This window comes from Nasonia vitripennis, chromosome 1, assembly GCF_009193385.2.
Source record: "Nasonia vitripennis strain AsymCx chromosome 1, Nvit_psr_1.1, whole genome shotgun sequence".
Taxonomy (NCBI): Eukaryota; Metazoa; Arthropoda; class Insecta; order Hymenoptera; family Pteromalidae; genus Nasonia; species Nasonia vitripennis.
This window is the reverse complement of record NC_045757.1, coordinates 4,179,578-4,197,920: the sequence shown is the minus strand read 5'-3', so window position 1 is coordinate 4,197,920 and position 18,343 is coordinate 4,179,578. Positions and strand designations below refer to the sequence as shown.

Here is an 18,343-nt window from a genome sequence, read left to right as displayed (position 1 = left end):
CGAATGAATGAGCCGCGCGAGCGCGCTACACTGCATAACGAGACCGGCTGCAGCGTGTACAGATATTATATGCGGTATAGCAGCTATATCTGCCCAAAAAGAAAGACAGGGCTTTGGCGCTAATGCCGGTTATTTGCCGCGTTCATTCATTCTCTCTTCCTTTCATTCGGCTCTCTTTTTGAGGTTATGTCGCAGGGCGCGTGCGGAACAGACGGTGGACAGTTACGAGGAACAGCAGCAGCAGATCTATCGCACCTCGAGCGAGCGAATATGAGAGAGAGGAAGCGGAGACACGCCTGGCTCGTTCTGCCTCGTTAGCAGTGAAGCTTCTTCTTCTTTCTTCGCGTCTTGTGTATACCTGTGTCGCGCGGAGGGATTTCGCGAGGGAAATCCGGACCGGCGGCCCCTGATTCGATATGCAAATCGGGGATTGTGTAACTGCACGCTGTGTCTACTACAATACTTTCGCTCGTTTTGAAACGTCGTTACGCAAGAGGTTCATTCTTAAAGAAGTAGGCGAATGGACGGCCTATAGAACCTCCCGAAAAATGAACGAAGACAGTCATACGCATTAATTGCGATCCTGCGCTTACGATTAATCATGCGCGACCGCAAGAGAGGAGGACTGCGCGCGTGTGCATCTGTCACTCGACCCTCTCTCTCTCTCTCTCTCTCTCTCTCTCTCAGCTCTCTGTACTGCAGATGCGTTTCCTATTGAACGCGCGGTACACGTACGCGTACACGCGCACTCGGAGTATAGCTTGTGGTGGAGAGAGCAAAGAGCGGAAGCAGCAGGGCGGATGGCAGGAAGTCGGAGAGACTGTGGCGCGTGCTGCCTCGACCCCTCCCCTCTGCTCGCAGGGCCTTATTTTAGATCTGTGTGTGTGTGTGTGTGTGCTTCTTACTTTTCGAGCTCTTTAGGCGGCTCGTGTTACTCGCGTACGTGGATGAGGGGATGTATGTTGGAGGAGAAAGGAACTGACGCGAATCGATCGAATTATCGAGGGATCTATCCGCGTTAGTACTCGATCGAAGAATTTCGAGCGGAGAGTCTGTTTTGTGCGAGGGAGCCGCGTTGTAAATCAAACGCGACGCGTGCCAGAAGCGGTAGAAGAGTTTAGCTTTGGGGTATAAATGTCGCGAGGCGCGCTGTAAATAAACAGCCGATTAACGGCGGCTCTTGAGACGAGAGAGGGTTGACCTCAGGAGAAACAAACACTTCTTAGTATACAAGCACAAGTTTACGACGAAAATTTACCTCGAAACAATCCTGCACTCGACTCGGTTCAAATACTGTATACTCGAAGACGTCGCGGAGGAAGGAAGAAGCCTCGAGGAAACGGAGATACGCTCCGCGACGTCTATCCGGATTCTCGCTCCTCGAAGACGCCGCGCCGGCCGAGGGGAAACCGTAAATTAAGAATCGCCTCGCCGAGCCTCTCTACGCGCCTCTGTATATAGTTATACACACACAGCCTCGATCCTATCTCCTATACGTACACCTTTTCTTTTCCTTCGTAGGCTCTTTTTATCGCCACTGCTCTGCTGGCTTTGACTTTGAGTTCTCTTCACGCTCCCGTAAAACGCCGTTTTTCCGTAATTAAAGCGCGCCGTCGAGCGACCACGACAGGAAGCTCTTTTCCTTCTGCTCCGCTGGTGTTGTTGTTGTTGTTGTTTGATGCGGGGGAGAGGTATACAATGCGCGAATCGATGAGATTACGCAAACGAAGGCGCCGAAAGTTCAAAGCGTTAATAGCTACTCGATAACACCCTTTGGAACTTCCTCGACGACTGCAGCCGCGCGCGGGAAATTCGAATACCTATCTATAGCTCTCAACGAATTCCATAAATTTTCACACTCCCCAGCGGAGAGTCAAAGCGCGCTATCTCAATAAATGAACCGAGTTTCGCAGCAGCAGCTGGTGGAGTCAACGAATATTCAATGAAGTGCCGGCACTCTCTCTCTCTCTCTCTCTCTCTCTCTCTCTCGGCGAGTTGGAAATTTCAACTGCGGAAGTTTGGGAGAAGCAGCGAGCTTAGACGCATAAATCGACGGAGTAATTTAATGGCTCCGGGTGTACAGGAGATCTCACATACACAGACCTTAAAAATTTAACAGACCTGCAGTCGTCTCTCGGTGAATGAAAAATTTCGAATTTACAGCGCGCGCCTTGTTAAGAGAAAGAGAGATAGAGAGAGAGCGAGAAGCGCAATAACAAAACACAGAGCGAGAGACGTCGTCTCATTGCGTCCTCGGTAATCATTCCATTACCGCCCAATTCTCCTCGTCGTCCTCGTCGTCGTTGCGGCGCTCACGCCTACCCGGCTTAATTCACGTCAATCACACACGAACTTCCCCCCCCCCCCCCTCGTGGACGACTAATACACACTGCGCGCATCTCTCTCACTCTCTGAGTAACGCATCAGAGCGATGCATCGTCGATTGGCTCAATCGAGAAATGAGGCGAATTAAGCGCGAACTTTGATACCCTAATGAGATAAGAGCGCACTGACTCCTTTTTCTGCTGCGCATCAGCCCAATTGCACGAAGAGAGTCGTTTATAGGCGACGAAATTTCGCCGACAGTCGCACGTGGCCCTGTTTACCGAGAGCAACTTACGATCGGCTCTTTATTTTTAGGCCGATACCCCTCCCGCGCCAGTCAAGGAGAAAAGGAGAGAGACAGAGAGAAATCGATCCGCTCCTGCAGCAGAGCAGCAGTCTGCCCTTTTGCTATTTTAGCCTTTGCACCCCCGCGTACTATATACACTCCCCGATGCAGGCTCTCTCTCTCTCTCTCTCTCTCTCTCTCTCTCGAAAGGGCGAAATCGCTCCGGGCTTTTCATTTTTCCACACAGACACATACTAAGGATAGCCGGGGGAAATAAGTCACGGGGGACAGATGCGCGGCGCAGCTTTTAAAATCCCTTGACTTAGCCTCCCCCGCGATCGGAAATAAAAATACGAAGAGAGCGAGAGATGGAATACTCTCAACCCCTGTTGACCGTCGAGGGGGCTTGTACGTGTACATGCGTACACACATATATATATATATATATATATATATATATATATATATATATATATATATATATATATATATATATATATATATATATATATATATATATATATATATATATATATATATATATATATATATATATATATATATATATATATTTACACGCGGTTTTTCAGGAGAAATCGTCGATGAAAATGCTAGTTCATTAGGGAAAGTAAAACGCGCGCGTTACGAGGGGTTATTAAAGCGGTCGTGTGACGCAACGCAATGCCATAATCATCGTTATACACAGAGGGCAGCAGCATAACCTATATCATTAGACTTGCCATAAATCGCGCGCGGAAAGGCAGAGGCTCGTAAACCATGACATTCCCACGACGCTCTGCTGTCTACGTACAACTATAAGCTCGAATAATAAGTATAGCAATCGCTGAGAGAGCACGAGTGTAAACATTACGCGCTAAACTTGGACTTCCTTGCCGCGTGTCTAATTCGCGGGCATAACCGCCGACGTAACCTCTCAGGAGTTATACAGCCTTCGATTTTACGAGCTTTCGTGTATAGCTATATATAGAGAAAGAGGTAGTATGTGTATAGTCTGGACGTTGATGTCTCGCCGAGAGAGAGAGAGAGAGAGAGAGAGACAGAGAGAGAGAGAAGAGGGACGAGAGAAGCTGCAGCTGCAGTGTGTGCATAGCTATATATAGGTGTGTATGCGCCTGATGGAGGTGAAGGGAATGGCCGGCACGGTCAGCTGTCACTGCGAGAGCGCGGGTAATGCATAATTGGTGGCGAAAATCGATACGCGAGCGCACCTCGGACCCTGAGATGCTGCGCCTGTGTGCGCGCTGGCTGGTATTTGCGCTTAAGAACGTCGGGAATTCGGGGGCGGCCGATCTGTGCGATGCTCGCGGTGTCGTGCTCTGATTGCCTTTTTTAGCGCTCGAAATTTTTTCAAAACCGAGCAACCCCCGCCGATGCGAAGATTGAAAAATTATCTCCGTACCCTGAAAAAAAAAACCCGAACCAGAAAACGCTTTCCAGACTGACAAAGTTTTCCAAGAAAATTTCCCTTGAAAAAAAGTATAGCAGCAGCAGTGTCGCGGCGCATCGTAAATTCACTTAAGCCGCGCGTACACGCACACGCGCGTCCGCGAGTAAAAAGAGCTCCTTTATTTTTACAAAAGCAAAGAGAGAGAGAGAGAGAGAGACAGAGAGAGAGATAGAGAGAGATAGATGGGGAGCAGCTCGAGCACATCAGAGCCAAGAGGAAGGAGAAGATAATCGGGTAATCGGCTTTTTGGTAAGCGCCTGCGCTCGCGACAAAGGCGGCCATTATCTCGTTACTCAAATAAACCGTCTCTATCAAGGGCCTTTTACAACGCGTGGGCTGCTGCTACGGATAGATAGAGCCGACAGCCGCGCGGGGCCGATTCCCTTTTTCAATCGCTGCGGGAGGCTGGCGGTATGGACTGCTTGTTTGTCGCCGGTATGTTGGTCGAATAACGTAAAGTGCGTAGATGTGCGCGGACCGAAGGAAAAGAAAAAAAAAAGAACGTTACTTCAGGAGTAATTCAGGAGAACCACCGTCGAAAAGGAGCATAAGCCAGCTATCAATCCTCGAGTGCAACAAAAGCACTACACACGCGTTCGCGGAACTCGAGGAAGATCCGCCGCCATACGAGACATGTGGTTTGCGGTCGCGAGTCGCGTGCCAGTTGCACACACGATCACACTCGCGCAGTTATTATACCGTTTGCATTTTATTTTTCGGTTGAACTAGGTGTCGCGGCCGGTACACACTTCTGCGAGAATCCTGGTAACGGTGGGTTTTAAAAAAAAAAAACAACGTTCTAAAATCACTCAGCTGCCGGGCCTATCTACTAATCAGTGGGCCCAATCGGGCCCCGAGAGAAAAATCCGAGGAAAAGCTGCTGCAGCTTGCATTTAAATGTCCTGAGCGAGAGAAGGAGGCGTTTCGAGCGATATTCCGCACACCACCAGCCCATCTCATCTCCGTAAGAGACGGGCGTCGAACATCTGCCTCCGCGCGCGAGCGCGACGGTTTCAACCCCGAGAGCGAACAGGTGCATCGGCGGAGAGAAAAAAAATCATCAGCGTTCGACGGCCCGAAGAATTATTAATTCACCTGTGCCCGATGCAGGAGAATTTTGCGTTCGAAGAGAGCAAGAAAGAGAGAGAAAATGAGGATCTTTTGTGCACGTTGCGAGGGCGAGTCTTAATGCGTAATTCGATACCCGAGCGTCTGCCAAAAGTCGGGGGATGATGATGATGATAATGATGATCTCTCGAAACTGGCAATTTTTATCCTGACTTATGAATAATGCAGCGTCATGTGCGCTGTGCTCTTTGTTGGAGCCTGGAAAAAAAGTAAGAGGGAGAGCCACGCAATTTTTTTTTTTTTTGTAGGACGTCGCGTAGTACAGCGCCCCGAGTAAACCCCGAAAATTCGAGCTGGGTGTTCCGCGTTACGCGCACAATGCGAAGACGCCACCGTAGGGAAAACATCGCATTGTCTCCTCGGCCACATACGCCGAGCTTCCTGCGTACGTAACCTCGAAGTAAAGAAGAAAAGAGGAAAATCATAAATCCTCGAGCACCGCGATATACGTAAACCTCACGCCCCCCGTAAGGCTCAAAACACTGACCCAGCAGCGGTTTTCCCCGATAAAGGCTCAGCAGTCTCGCTGCGTGGCTCATTGTACAACGCGCGTGTCCTGCGGTCGAGCTACGCTGAATCGGGGCCTTAATGCGTTCTTAAGGCCCATCGAATGACCGGAGGAAATCCGCTGGAGGCGCGAGCCTTATTCTTCGGTGAAAAGCTTACAGACGACAAAAGACGCGTTCGTCGCCGGCTTTTCTTCATCGCGGGGCCTGGTGGTGGGGGGCTCGGGCCTCGTGCCGAGAACTGGTGGGGAGAGAGAGACTCTCGATTCTTCTTCCTCTTTTTGTCGCGTGCGCTCGGTGGATTCGATGGCTTCCACGAATTTTTATTTTCGGCCGGTACAATGACGTTGTCGGGGACTCTTATTATGCTTACGGCGTGTAGAGGGTCGTCATGCGCTGGCATTGACGTTCGAGTTTACGCTCCTTTTGTTAACACTAAGGGAAATCATTGGTGCTGTTTGCTTTTGGCTTGTACTACTCACAAATATTTACGGGATTTGTTTGTTGATATTTGGAAGCTCACGACTTGAAAAATTATTTTTGTTGATATTTTTTACTTTTATGCTGCTACGTAGGAGATGCATTCGCCCATTGAAACAATTAAATTTCTCGATCGCAGGTACGCATCCCTCGATCCACCGACTATAGCTTTCGAAAAAACTACGCGCGACCTTTCTCACGAAAAAATCCTCTGCATCATCATCCCTACATCACCTGTGAAAAATTACATAACAGAAGCCGATGACAGGTCCTCCCGATCGACGCAACACCTCGACGCATTTGAATATGCATCCGGTCCTCGATTATTAGTCCTACGAGATCCAGTTCCCATCGTCGCACCCGGACCTGCGATGGGTATACCGGAAATTTAAAAAATCCTCCTCCGGCCAGCCGTGATTTAAATGTCTCGGCGTAGCTACGCTCAGTGCCACTCTCTGGCCTCCTTATACCTGCGACTTTAAATCGACGCACTGCTGCTGCCGCTACAGGTATACAAGACGTATAGTTCAGGAGGGACGAGCAGCAGCTGAGGATCCCCTCCCCAGGGATGGAGAAGGAAAATCACAAAGCCTCGGTTGCGAGTTTCCCACGCAAGATCCCTGGCGCGTATTAAGGATCGGTCGCGCAATTTTACGTAAGGGCTCTGAGCCGGAAAATAATATTTGCCCTTCGCACGTTCGTATACGCAAGCACCGGTAGTTCGGAAGGTGTGTGTGTGTGTGTAGGTTACAGCTTTTGACGATTTTTATTACGTTTGATTTTGCTGCGGATGCTGCGCTGAGCTGGGATTACGAGTAGGCTGGGTTACGCTGTGATCGACTTTCGGTTTCACGGGGGATTAGGATTACACCGTAATTTTTTATACGAAAATTCATAAGCGGCATCGAATAAAGTTCGAGCGTATGAATAAATTTTTTTCTCCAGCGAATCATTAGCCATAATTAAATCTCCTCCGTCGCAATAACAAGAAAGAGAGCGCGTCGGAGGGGAAAAAATCTACGCAGCGAGATAAAGCGTCGCGCGCTCGCGTCCGTTTCCCGAACAAGCAATTCAGTCTGCCGGTGACATAACGAATCTCTTATCTATCGACGGCGGGAAAATAAAGCGAGAAAGAAGACGGCGGTGTCGGTGCTCTTATTCATCGGGGCACAAAACTGCAGCCTGTATATAATGAAGTTTGCTCAGCGCTCGACGGGAAATCCTCGGAGATAGCGAGAGCGAGCGCTGCTCTTTTATCGGTCGGACGATGTCTTTTTCTATCTCTCTCGCTCTTGCGGCGATCGATTTCCAAGTGCGAGAGAGGCTGTGAGGGTGAAAGTTTTGGGGCTTGTATTTTTTTATAAGGTTTTTTCTTAACGTATTATTAATATATTGAGAAAGATATAATAAATATATAGACAGTAAAAATTTATGTACATACTTGCACTAAATATATGAATCGAGAGATGCCGAGTATGTGCAATGACGTATGGGTATAAAACAAAAGATGAAGTCATACACTGTGTGTGTGTGTGTCTCTAATATGTGTGTAAGGATGTAAAATGAAACTAAAACACATATTTACATATCTGAATATGTACACAGAGACCGGCTCGGAGTGTGATGATTCAAAGGTGCACGTCCTCTACGATAAACGTAGTTCGGTTCAGTGTCTGTGAGTTTGTGTGTGCGTGTGAATAAAGTACAACTTTGTACAAAATTAAGTTTACAAAGTTCGAGCAGCGCATTTCACATTCACGATGCAACAAGTCACACCGGACAACAGTGTACAGCTGCTGGCGTGTATCTCTCAAACGAAATAACCAAAAATGAAACAAAAAAGTATAGGGCAGATGAGACAACAATCGAGCAGAAAATATAAATATAACGTGTGAGTGATGATCAGGTTTATATACACAACATATCGCAAGCAGCACATTTGGAGAAGTGTATTATCGTGAAACAATGCGGGTGAAGAGAGATATAAAGAGTAGAGATGGGGGTTTGTCTGAGCTCACCGTTGTTATCGTCGCCAGACTGATAGCCCTCGATGAGGTACTCTTTTTGGTGGATTCTTATGCGATCCGCGTACTTGGCTGGCATCATAACAGCAGGAAACAGATAAAAGAAACACACATGGTTAGAGCTGACCGACGATCATCTAGTTGACGTATCGCTAAATGACGATGATGGCGATGAATTTTGATTTACATAAATGATGGCGATGAACGACGTTAATACATTATATTAATGATTCACCTTAATCGATACCTGTCATAATATTTAACACGAGCATTAGACGTATTACCTCTTCGCGTTATAAAGCGTAAAACGAGCATCTTCATCACTAATGGCTAATCACCGATAATTCAGCGTCCCAACGATCGTAAAACCCGCTTAAAATTCCGTTACACACACACACGGAGAGCGCAGTGGAGAGTATGGACCGTCGAGTGCGTGTATATTAAGTAGTTGTTTTTCTCGCTTTCACCGGGCACGCGCTCGAGGCAGGTGTGCGCGCGTGCCGTCGACCAATCGGCTGCTGTTCTCTCTCGAGACGAAGGAGATGCGTTTATCTTTATCGCTCTCGGATACATCGGACGGATGCGCTGCGCGATAATAAGCCAGAGGGACACTTTCGGTGTTTTAGCTTTTGTTTCGAGCTTTTCCCAGAAGCCAGCTGATGAACTAATTCATTATGGGAGTGTGTATTGCACGTAATGAGAAGCTTGGACGTGATCTAGATGTCAACAGTATTGTAGAGTGACGTATCTCTTGTCTAGAAAGTTTAATAATTCGAAGAAGATTGGAGAAAGGCCGTAAATTAGCCCGTACCGACGAAATTCAAGTGTGAAACTCGATAAAGAGCTGCAGGTAAGAAGGATGGTCGAAAGAAGGAAAAACAGGATTTGGACCTCGCTCTCGCACCTTGCGTACACCTCCGGAGAGATAAAGAGCAGCTTTCCAGCTTCCTTCTTCGCTTTTTTTTATTCCTTCCTTTCTCTCTCCAAAATCCATCTCTTTATCGTCGAATCAAACCGAGAAATAGACGCGTGTAAGCGTTCGGTCATCGGCCACAATAGGGGCGCATAATCAAGCTCTCGCGGCATATGGCTTGTATAACGCTAAACGCGCTCGAGAAAAAAGTTAACAATAGACGCGGAGGCTCGTAATCCCCAGCTCGTTAATAGCCGTCGCGAAATCGACTCCAAGAGTCGTGTATATACAGCCAAAGCAGTCGAAAATTGCTGCACAGCACACTCGCATTAATTAACCGTCATCCGCTGGGATGGGGGAGAAAAGAGCGAAGAACAGCAGCCAGACCTGACTTCAGTATTTCGGGAGAAGCAGGTAGAGAGAGAGAGAGAGAGAGAGAGAGAGAGAGAGAGAGAGAGAAAAGTTACGTCAGTTGAAGACGCAGTCGAGGGTAGAATTTTCGAAAGAGAGAGAGAGAGAGAGAGAATAAATAAGGATGATGCAGGGAAGATTACCTCTCCCTACTCGAAGAGACGGCAGCTGCGCTTCAAGAAGGCCGCGCGCGTGCGTGTACCTTTGCTTCTTTTTTTCTTCTTCTCCTCGAGAAAGTTGCACCGGTGACACTTTGCGCGACGCCGGCAATTAAAAGACACGTGTGCGCGCGATTGCGGCTAATAACCGCAGAAGGCGATTATTATTACCGCGAGTGGCTGTTTCGTAACGCTGGACGTCGAGCTTTTTGCGGAGACTCTTTGTTAGCTCTCGAGGACGAGATCAGGAATTTCTCGCGGAGTAAGAAGCTGATAATGTGTACTACATAGTATTTTTTTGATGATTACAACGAATTATTCGAAACTTCGAGTATACCTCAGAGGAGCCACACAGGCGTTATATTAATCTCCATCTCACGTACGCTTCATCGAGACTCTCCTTTGATACGAGCAGCAGTGTCACCGCGGCGTTTCCGCCACCCGGTAGGTTCCTCGTCCTTTTTTTTTTGTCCGAAAGAAAAGGGGAAAAATCGAGACGAGATTTACAAATCCACCCGTCCGTTTGTTTTCCCAAATTATTCAAATTCGGAGCGGGGGACGCGCCGCTGGAATAATAACCAGACGCTAATTCCGTACCGAGAACGCATATACGTATAGCTATACTAATACGCATATAAAATATAACGCAGAGGCGAAACTTTCGCAGTAGCTTGCAAAGAGAGAGGAGGAGAAAAAAATATTAACGCTTTAGCGCCGCAGACGAAAAAAAAGCGAACAGCGCGACGAGAAGAACGAGGTAGACGTCGCGCAATTTCCGCGCGAAGCGCAAACAAACGCCCGGGTGGATTAACGCACGCGTGGCGGATCAAAGGCGCTTTTCACTCGAGGACTCGACGGGAGAGTGAGAGAGAAAGATTTTTCATGTGGAAATCCAGAGAGGCTCCGACTTACCTGGAACAGAAAATAAAATTTTTTTTAGGTTATTACGTCTGAAGGGGTTGGAAAGCGCGATAATTGCACTTGGCGTAGGAGGGTAATTCGCGGGCTTTTGTGCGTAGGGTTTTTGGGTCGAGTGCGAGTTACTTTTTTTTGTTGCTTGGGTTGAAAAAATTGAGGTTTCACAGTGGTTGAGCTGGTAAGATTTTTCGATTGAATGGTTTTTAGAGGGGAATCAAGCTTGTAAAATTGATTTGTGCTGTTTTATTAATATTTTTCAAACGTTAAAAAAATAAACTCGACAGACTCCCTGACAGCTCCGCAACCCATAAGCATCTTTGCCCCCTTAGTAATTCTTTGTTTCTAGCCACCCACTCGGCTCTCTAACATAATGCACCTATATGTATATAGAGTAACTGCTCGCTTGCACGTGCAGAGAGAGAGAGAGAGAGAGAGAGAGCGAGATCGGAAGTGGCCGGATATCCTCGAGCGGCGTCGTAATCGAATTGCCCGCGTTTCCTTCCATTAATGCGCCTCACTCGCTATGTATGCCACTGCACGGGACAGGCCAGATCAAAGGGTCGTGAGTGACGCCCGGCGCCCAGTCAGCCCCCCTTTTTGATCTGATTACGCGTATAGACGGAGAGCCGATGATGATGCCGCCGGTGAATCGAGGGGATCGATTAGAAAAATTAAAATTTTTTTTTTTCAAAGGCTGATATTGGCACTTTGGGCGAAATGGGTAGCTGATAGCACGAGTGAAAGTCTTTAGAAAATTAAACGTTCGTATAAGTGCGACGGCAACGATGAACGAAATTCCTATACGGAAGCTTTTTTATCATGATAATGCACCTAAAGAGCAGCGTTTCCAAATCCGTCAATAACTCACTCGAACATAATCGAATGTCCGTTTAATCACGATCCAACAACCCCTTTCCCGACATCCATCACAGCTAAATACAATACAGTATATGCGTACGGGCTTAAAACTCAAATACATCTCTCGGGTCGTCGGAGCGAGTCGTGTCTCGTCTAGTGAAAACATCTGGCCGCCAGATACGAACGTGACTCGACTGTGCGTAGCATCCCCTAGTAGTAGCGAAAAATCGGAAAATATCCAGCGAGTCCAGTCGTCCCTTTTGTTCCAGGTGTGCGACGCAGCTTCCACGTCGATCTATCGACGTCCAGGTGAGAGCCTCTCACCAGATGATTTTCACGTGCGAGTGTATTTCGCTGCAGCTAACTCTACACGTGCGAATGTCCATGGGAATGACGGAGTTTTCATGCTCCTACACACTCGCAGCGCATTGACTTCAATTGTGTGGTTGCGTGTAAGGTTGATGTGGCTGGAAAAGCGCGTGTGTGTGGGAAATTTTCAGGCTTTTACGATTCTTCGGAAAATACTGATGGGAGAGACGACTGCTGATACGATTTGATGGTAAGCGTGTGGCATGAGATTCTCGAGTTTGGCTTTGTGCAATACTGGCTGCATTGTAGTAGTGTCTACATGCGTTTGTTTATTAGCTGTTGTGTGTGTAACGAGTCTATTCTACGAGTCATTACTCGAAATACGCTCTTTTAGAAAGTTAATCAGCATAAATTTTTTTTATCGAAGAAAATATGTAACGATTTTTACGACTGACCTCCAGAACTCTCATCCTCCGATCCTAATCAACCCCCATGACGATCACCCTACCCAAGATCCCCCACACATCGAATTACACCCAAAACAAACAAAAAAAAATCTCCTCGCATCCCTCGGAAAAGCTGAAAACTCCGGTATCTAAAACACAGCCTCCGATATCTCCGCGGGGCCTCTCTAAACACTCGCCCCTCGCTGCGCGCCAACCTTCTCTCTCTCTCTCTCTCGCGCGCGCGCGCGCTCAGGCATGTGCTATCCAGGTGTCAATGCACGCCAGACATCAGGCTGCACCGAAAGAGCGAGTCCCAGGTGCTGTCCACCAGCAGCCGCAGCAGTTCTCTCCCTGCCGTAATATAATGTATACAGTATACGCGTACCGGTAGGGGCCCATTGATTTCCGAAGCGAGCTGAGGGTCCAGCTGCCCACCGGAAACCAAATTCGCGGAGAGCGGGACGTAGGATGGAAGTTGAAAAAATCGCGAGACTTTTCCGGATCTCGTTAGTAGTTTTTGGAATATTCGCTTCCCGCACGCGATGTCCGCAACGAGCTTCTCATTGAAGTCAAGCCATTGGGTGTGTGTCCTGCTGTGGTTGCCGGCCAGCGAAGTTCCATAGCGGTTCACCAGAGAAAGTTACGCGCAGATGATGATTTTTCGAAGATTCTTCGAAGACTGGCATGAGTACAGATATCCGTTTTTCTTTGTCATTTTTTTTTTAAATTCACGATCCAACCATCGCGCATAGCACTTCGAGAAATCATCCAAACAGCATAGCTGATAATAAGCTTTGTAACCCGAGCCGTCTTCCTGAGCTCGCGGAAGTGCCGGATGGCTTTAACGAGTGCCACGTGGCCTCCCGCGTATACGGTTGACATCACGCTGTACGTACGTGTGTTTGCCGAGTCAAACAATACCCCTCGTCGCGATCGGTTCTGAAATCGGATAGCCGCGCGTTTCACTGTGTGGACATTGGACCAGCGGCTCGTCTTCGCTGTAACGTAACCGCGAGACTCGATTCAATTATCTCGTGTTTAATCGTAGCTTCTTCTTCTTTTTTTTTTTTTTTTTTGTACGAGTAACGCTCTTTTCGAAGCGTATAAACAGGTTTCCAAGCTCATCATCTCGCGCTGAAAGGAACAGCCGTTTCGTCAAATTCCTATATCGAAAAGAGCAGAAGCTCAGCAGCAGCTTGACAAAAGCCTGCAGAGCAGCAGCCGTGCACATAATACACGATGCAGCAAATATAATCGCGAACATCTGACGGAGCTGAAGAAGCAGAAGAGGAAAAAAAACGAAGACCAAACGGCGTAACGAACTTTGCAGTCGGCATAAGCCAAAAAGGTGGTATATAACCCGCAGCTGAGCAGCAGCAGCGGCAGTACATGCGCGAAACAAATAAACCAATGTCTTTTGAGTAGCAACAGCGGCGGCTCAACTCTCGTGCTTCCTTCCTCCTTAAAGCGCACGCGAAATCTCATTGAGGCGAAATTCGCCTCGTTTGGACCCAAGTGGGTGGGTTTGTAACAGCAGCAGCAGCAGCAGAAATAATGAATGGAATCGCCGAGCTACGGCGCAGAAGAGAGTGTAACTGGGCCTTTCTTTCCACATTGTTGATAGGAACAATGCCGTCTGCTCTCGGCCAGCTGATATGTCGACTGCTGCTGCTGCTGCTGCTGCCACCTCCGCCTGGCAACAAGCTAAGAGAGAGTCTAATCTGTCGACGAGTTTTTGCTTTTGACGCGAGGAGAGAAGCAGCTCTAGCTTTGATTGTCGCTGTGCTGTCGTTTCTTTCTTTTTGTCAAGACTCGCTTGGGAACAACGTTTAATTAGAACCTGCATGATAGCAACAGGAAGACACTATTAACACGTTTCCACCGAGGAAAGTCGTAAACGGCGCGTACGAGCGACGAAATGACAAAACGTAATAAATATCGAACGTTCGCACGGGAGATTTTGAAAAATCGTCGCGCCACTGGACTCTCCACCAGGGAATTGAATAAGGAACATAATAGCGTCAACAGAAACGAGAAAAAGGACTTCTCGTGCGTTCATTCACGAGAGAAGCTTCATTGTTCGCGCGGATGGTGCGCGGAGGGGAAAGCGCCGTAAATCTCAACCTGTGGACGCGACACTCTCTGCAGCGAAAAAATCAAGGTGGACGTGCACTTTGTCAGTGCAGGAGTTTCCTCGATGATCGGCTGTATATATAGGCTATTGTCGATTTGGGACCAATGATGATCGATCTTTTTTTACTTTTCGGGCCTTTGTATCCGTGCGCGGGGTATTGTTGTTGAGTCTTGTAGAGATGAGCGCGGAGGGACGATTGGAAAAAAGTTACGCGATTTTGGGACACAGGATGTCGATTGAATTATGTTAGTTTTGAGGAAAAAACTGATGCTGTAGTACTATTACTATTAGTTTAAACAACGAATCTATTTCAATCAAAAAGCTCGCCCATCTAAACTCATCCTTTGAAGCTAAGCCGCAACTTTCACAAAACAAGCCGCACAATTACACAACGACGTACAATCAATACTCGTCGCGCAAGTGAACCTCCCAAAAAATCCCTTCCCCACCCCCATAGCGTCCGCACGCGTCTTCGAAAAATCTCGATTGTCCCAAGCGCAACTGGTGACACAATACCGAGAGCTGCACCTCCCGCTGGAAGCCAAGGAAGATCGTCTCGTAAATCCCAGTACGCGCAACGTTACACGAAAACCTGTCGACGGCTGCGATCGTCTCTATTCATCCGAGCGACATAATGCACGCGCATACGTGTATGTGAACCGAAAGCTCCGGCACGCGCTCGACTCTTCCCACTACTCCACCTATATACGACGCGAGAAACCGCAAGGAAAATCGTCGCTCTTTCTTGGACTTCCGAGAACGCGATAGAGGAAGACTATACTACTGCTGCTGGACGCAGGGGATCGATGTTTTTCCTGCTGTGGCTTTATTCGACGCGTCGCATGGGCTGTTGTTGCGCTCGACGACTTTTTGGACGTGTGACCTTTTCTCTCGAGATACCTGTGATACTGTAGCCAAGAGGTGGACGTAGAGCAGCTGGTCTTGCTGTGAGGGAGTAATTTTGTAGGTGTACTTTTGGACCGGGGAATATTCATTAATTTTTAGCGATTTTTATTAAAACGCGAAATAAACCTCCAGCGCGCGATATGCTCTCGAAACGAGACGAGACAAATTTTAATCACGCGTATACACTCCCGCACTGGATTTTTTACGCGATCCGCTTCGCGGCGGAAGCACATAGACGGCCGACAAATAACTGGAAATTTGAGGTCGGAGGTTATCGTTTCAATCCAGCGTCAACACAGCCGGGGAATTTCGATTCGCCGCTCTCTCTCTCTCTCTCTCTCTCTCTCTCTCTCTCACTTTTTCTCGTTCGATTTTCCGAAACCACTGACTGTATAACGTACATACCTTTTATGTTTCGCTATATGCGATATCTGATCCAACCTCGGCTCGCATCGATTATTCTATTTATAGCTATACTCGTGTACTACTGTATACGATACAAAAAAAGCCATACAGATTAGCACACTGGACACATTCATCGCGCGCTCGTAAACATTTCTACTTTTTTCTCTTTCTCTATCCGAAAAAAAAAACCTGCCATTACGCTATACGCACGAGGGTCGTCGCAGCAGCCAAATGTCGCGATCGGTGCGCGCGGGCAGTTTTTTCAGCCCTTTTTTTCGCACCGCGACTCTCGAGAGGTTACCGCTATAGTCCGGGGACCTTGAGGACAGAAGAGAGAGAGAGAGAGAGAAAAAAAAACGGCGAATGTGAGCGAGAGCCGAGCGTTTTGTCCGAAATGTCGTAAACAACGTCGGCTATCGTAATCGGCTGTCCTTCCGCCAGTTGTCCGGTTTTAATGTACTGAAGTGACCGGCGATGTATGTAGTTGAGCGTGAAGGAAAAAATTGATCGTCCGGCTGGTGGAGAGTGAATGGAACGAACCGACATGATTTTTTTTTTTTGTTGTTTTATTATTATGTTGGGAGCAAAAAAATTCTATTGGGAGAGGCTACTCGTCCGTATGGCTTACGAAATTTAGCTGCGTTGGCGTATGTATATAAATCCTATTAACAATTATTAGGTGTAAAGTGCGAGATGAACTCATTTATATTCAATAAAAACAAAGATAAGCCCGAGCCTATCCATAACGCATATCCACCCAAGAAAAGCCCGCATATCAGCAGGGCAGCTCCTTGAGAGAAGCCAACATCTCAATAATCTCAATCTATCCGAAATCGCGGCAAGAAACCATCGGCCTCGCCTCCTCCTAAGAACCATAAAGAAGCCGCGCTGCTGCGCTGCGTCTCGTCATCTCTAGCTCTCTCCCAATCTCCGCCTTCGCATCGGGACGAACAGCTGACACGCTTCTCTTCTGCTCCAGCCCACAGTCACGAAGGCGTGATTCTTTTTTCATATTTTTTTTTCTTCTCCCCCTCTGTAAGGAATCTTCGGCGTCGATCTTCTCTCGTGTCACCGTGCGGTCTGCGGCCAGCGGGAAATTTTGATTTTTGTCTCGCGGATCGATTCGACCTCGATAAGATGTAGATAGCGGTTTTGTAGGCGGTGTGTTGTCACTGCGCCGCGGATGAATCGAGCGATCGAGTCGTGAAAAATTGCCGGCATTGTGTTGGCAGGGAATCTTGATTTTCACGGTTTACCGAAATTTTCGAATGCACTCTCCATTGTCAGTTTTTTTTTCGTACTTCTGCACCGAAAGCTGCACTGCTCTTGGCAAGTATACAGCTCGTGAAGTGCGAGAAAAACAGCCGCTCATAAGAGGGAAAACTACCGCATTAACACACAAATGCATACTCTCGCGAAAGAGAGCGGACGACGACGAGGAGAGACTTTACGAGTGCCTCGTAAAAACGCGAAATTCTCCCTCTCGTGCGAGCTCTAAGGACGGGAGTGTATTATGCGCGCTGCTGCTAGAATCGCGGAAATTGCTCTGGAGCTGCGCTGTTTAGCGACGCTTTTGTCGAGCTTGATGGCCCTCGTGTACATGTGTAATGAAGGAGGTGTACTGAGAGCGACGAGTGGAATGAAGATTTTTATTGGGCGATGATGACTTGTTCTGTTTTAACGAAGCCAGTTATTTTTTTAAACGAGTCGTTTGCTTTAAACTTGATGTTTTCAAAAATTCGTGTAGAGTACAATGCATCGTCTACCGAGCCTTCAAACCGAAAACATCAGAAGCCACTCGCCGCCTCGGAAAAAGCCTCTCGACGAAGAATTTTCCCACGCGCGCCAAATGGCTCGCGCACAGCATCAGCTGCGGTCAAGACGTTTTCCGATAGCTCTTCTTCCTTCTTTCCTCCCCTAGAACTGCTAACAAACGAGCCAGCGAGCAACAGGTTAAAGCGCGAAAACGCCGAGAAAAGTGCAGGCAGGGCTCTCTCGATAAAGGAAAGCTCTTCTACCTACTTATCCCCACCAAGGAGCAGCAGAGCGCCACGCGCCAGTCGCGCGCCCTTCCATTGTATGCGTAAGGTATATATATACACACCTCTCCTCCGAAAATTCTCTCTTTCTCTCCTCCCGACACATCTGTCGATCTGCCGCTGCTGCTACAGCCTCGACTTGGTAACAGGCCTCGCGCGAGCGAGCGCACTTTTCTCTCCGTACACACATGCTCTCGCGGATAATAGAACGAGAGAGATGCTTTCTTCGGAGGATATTCACTTGCTCCCGCTTTTCTTCTTCTTCTTCTGCTTTCGGGCTGTTAAGGCTGAAAGCGAGATTTACCTGCAGAGACGCAAGGTAGACGAACGCCTGTTCAAAAGAGGGAGTCTTGTTCCTCTCAACGGCGTTTTTTCTCGAGCTGACCGCAAGGTCCAGTTTCGTATCGTTTGAATTTTTTGACGGGGGCCGATTTCGAGCAACGTCTCTCATTGCTTTTTTTCTTTTTTCATCGACGAATTATCAAGATGTACTCGAATCCTAGATTATTCTGCCGCTTTAAGTGACAAACCGTACGTTTCGCGTGGAATCTTCTACGCTGCACATGTACACAAGCGAATCTCGACTGCGCGCGATTATGAGCGCAGAGTTGCGTAATTGCGTCGTTACA

General features: G+C 47.8%; 1 protein-coding gene across 6 annotated transcripts in view; it reads right to left on the bottom strand.

Moving 5' to 3' along the window:
- Positions 1-18,343, bottom strand: part of LOC100116798 (protein neuralized) — a 55,824-nt gene that overhangs the window by 13,762 nt on the left and 23,719 nt on the right. For 2 of the 6 annotated variants that reach the window (XM_031921890.2, XM_031921893.2), the window contains exon 2: positions 8,212-8,289. The exons of the other annotated variants lie outside the window; for them this stretch is intronic. In XM_031921890.2, the coding sequence (XP_031777750.1) occupies positions 8,212-8,289 (78 nt within the window). The remainder of the gene's footprint in view (positions 1-8,211; positions 8,290-18,343) is intronic. 6 annotated transcript variants of the gene reach the window in all.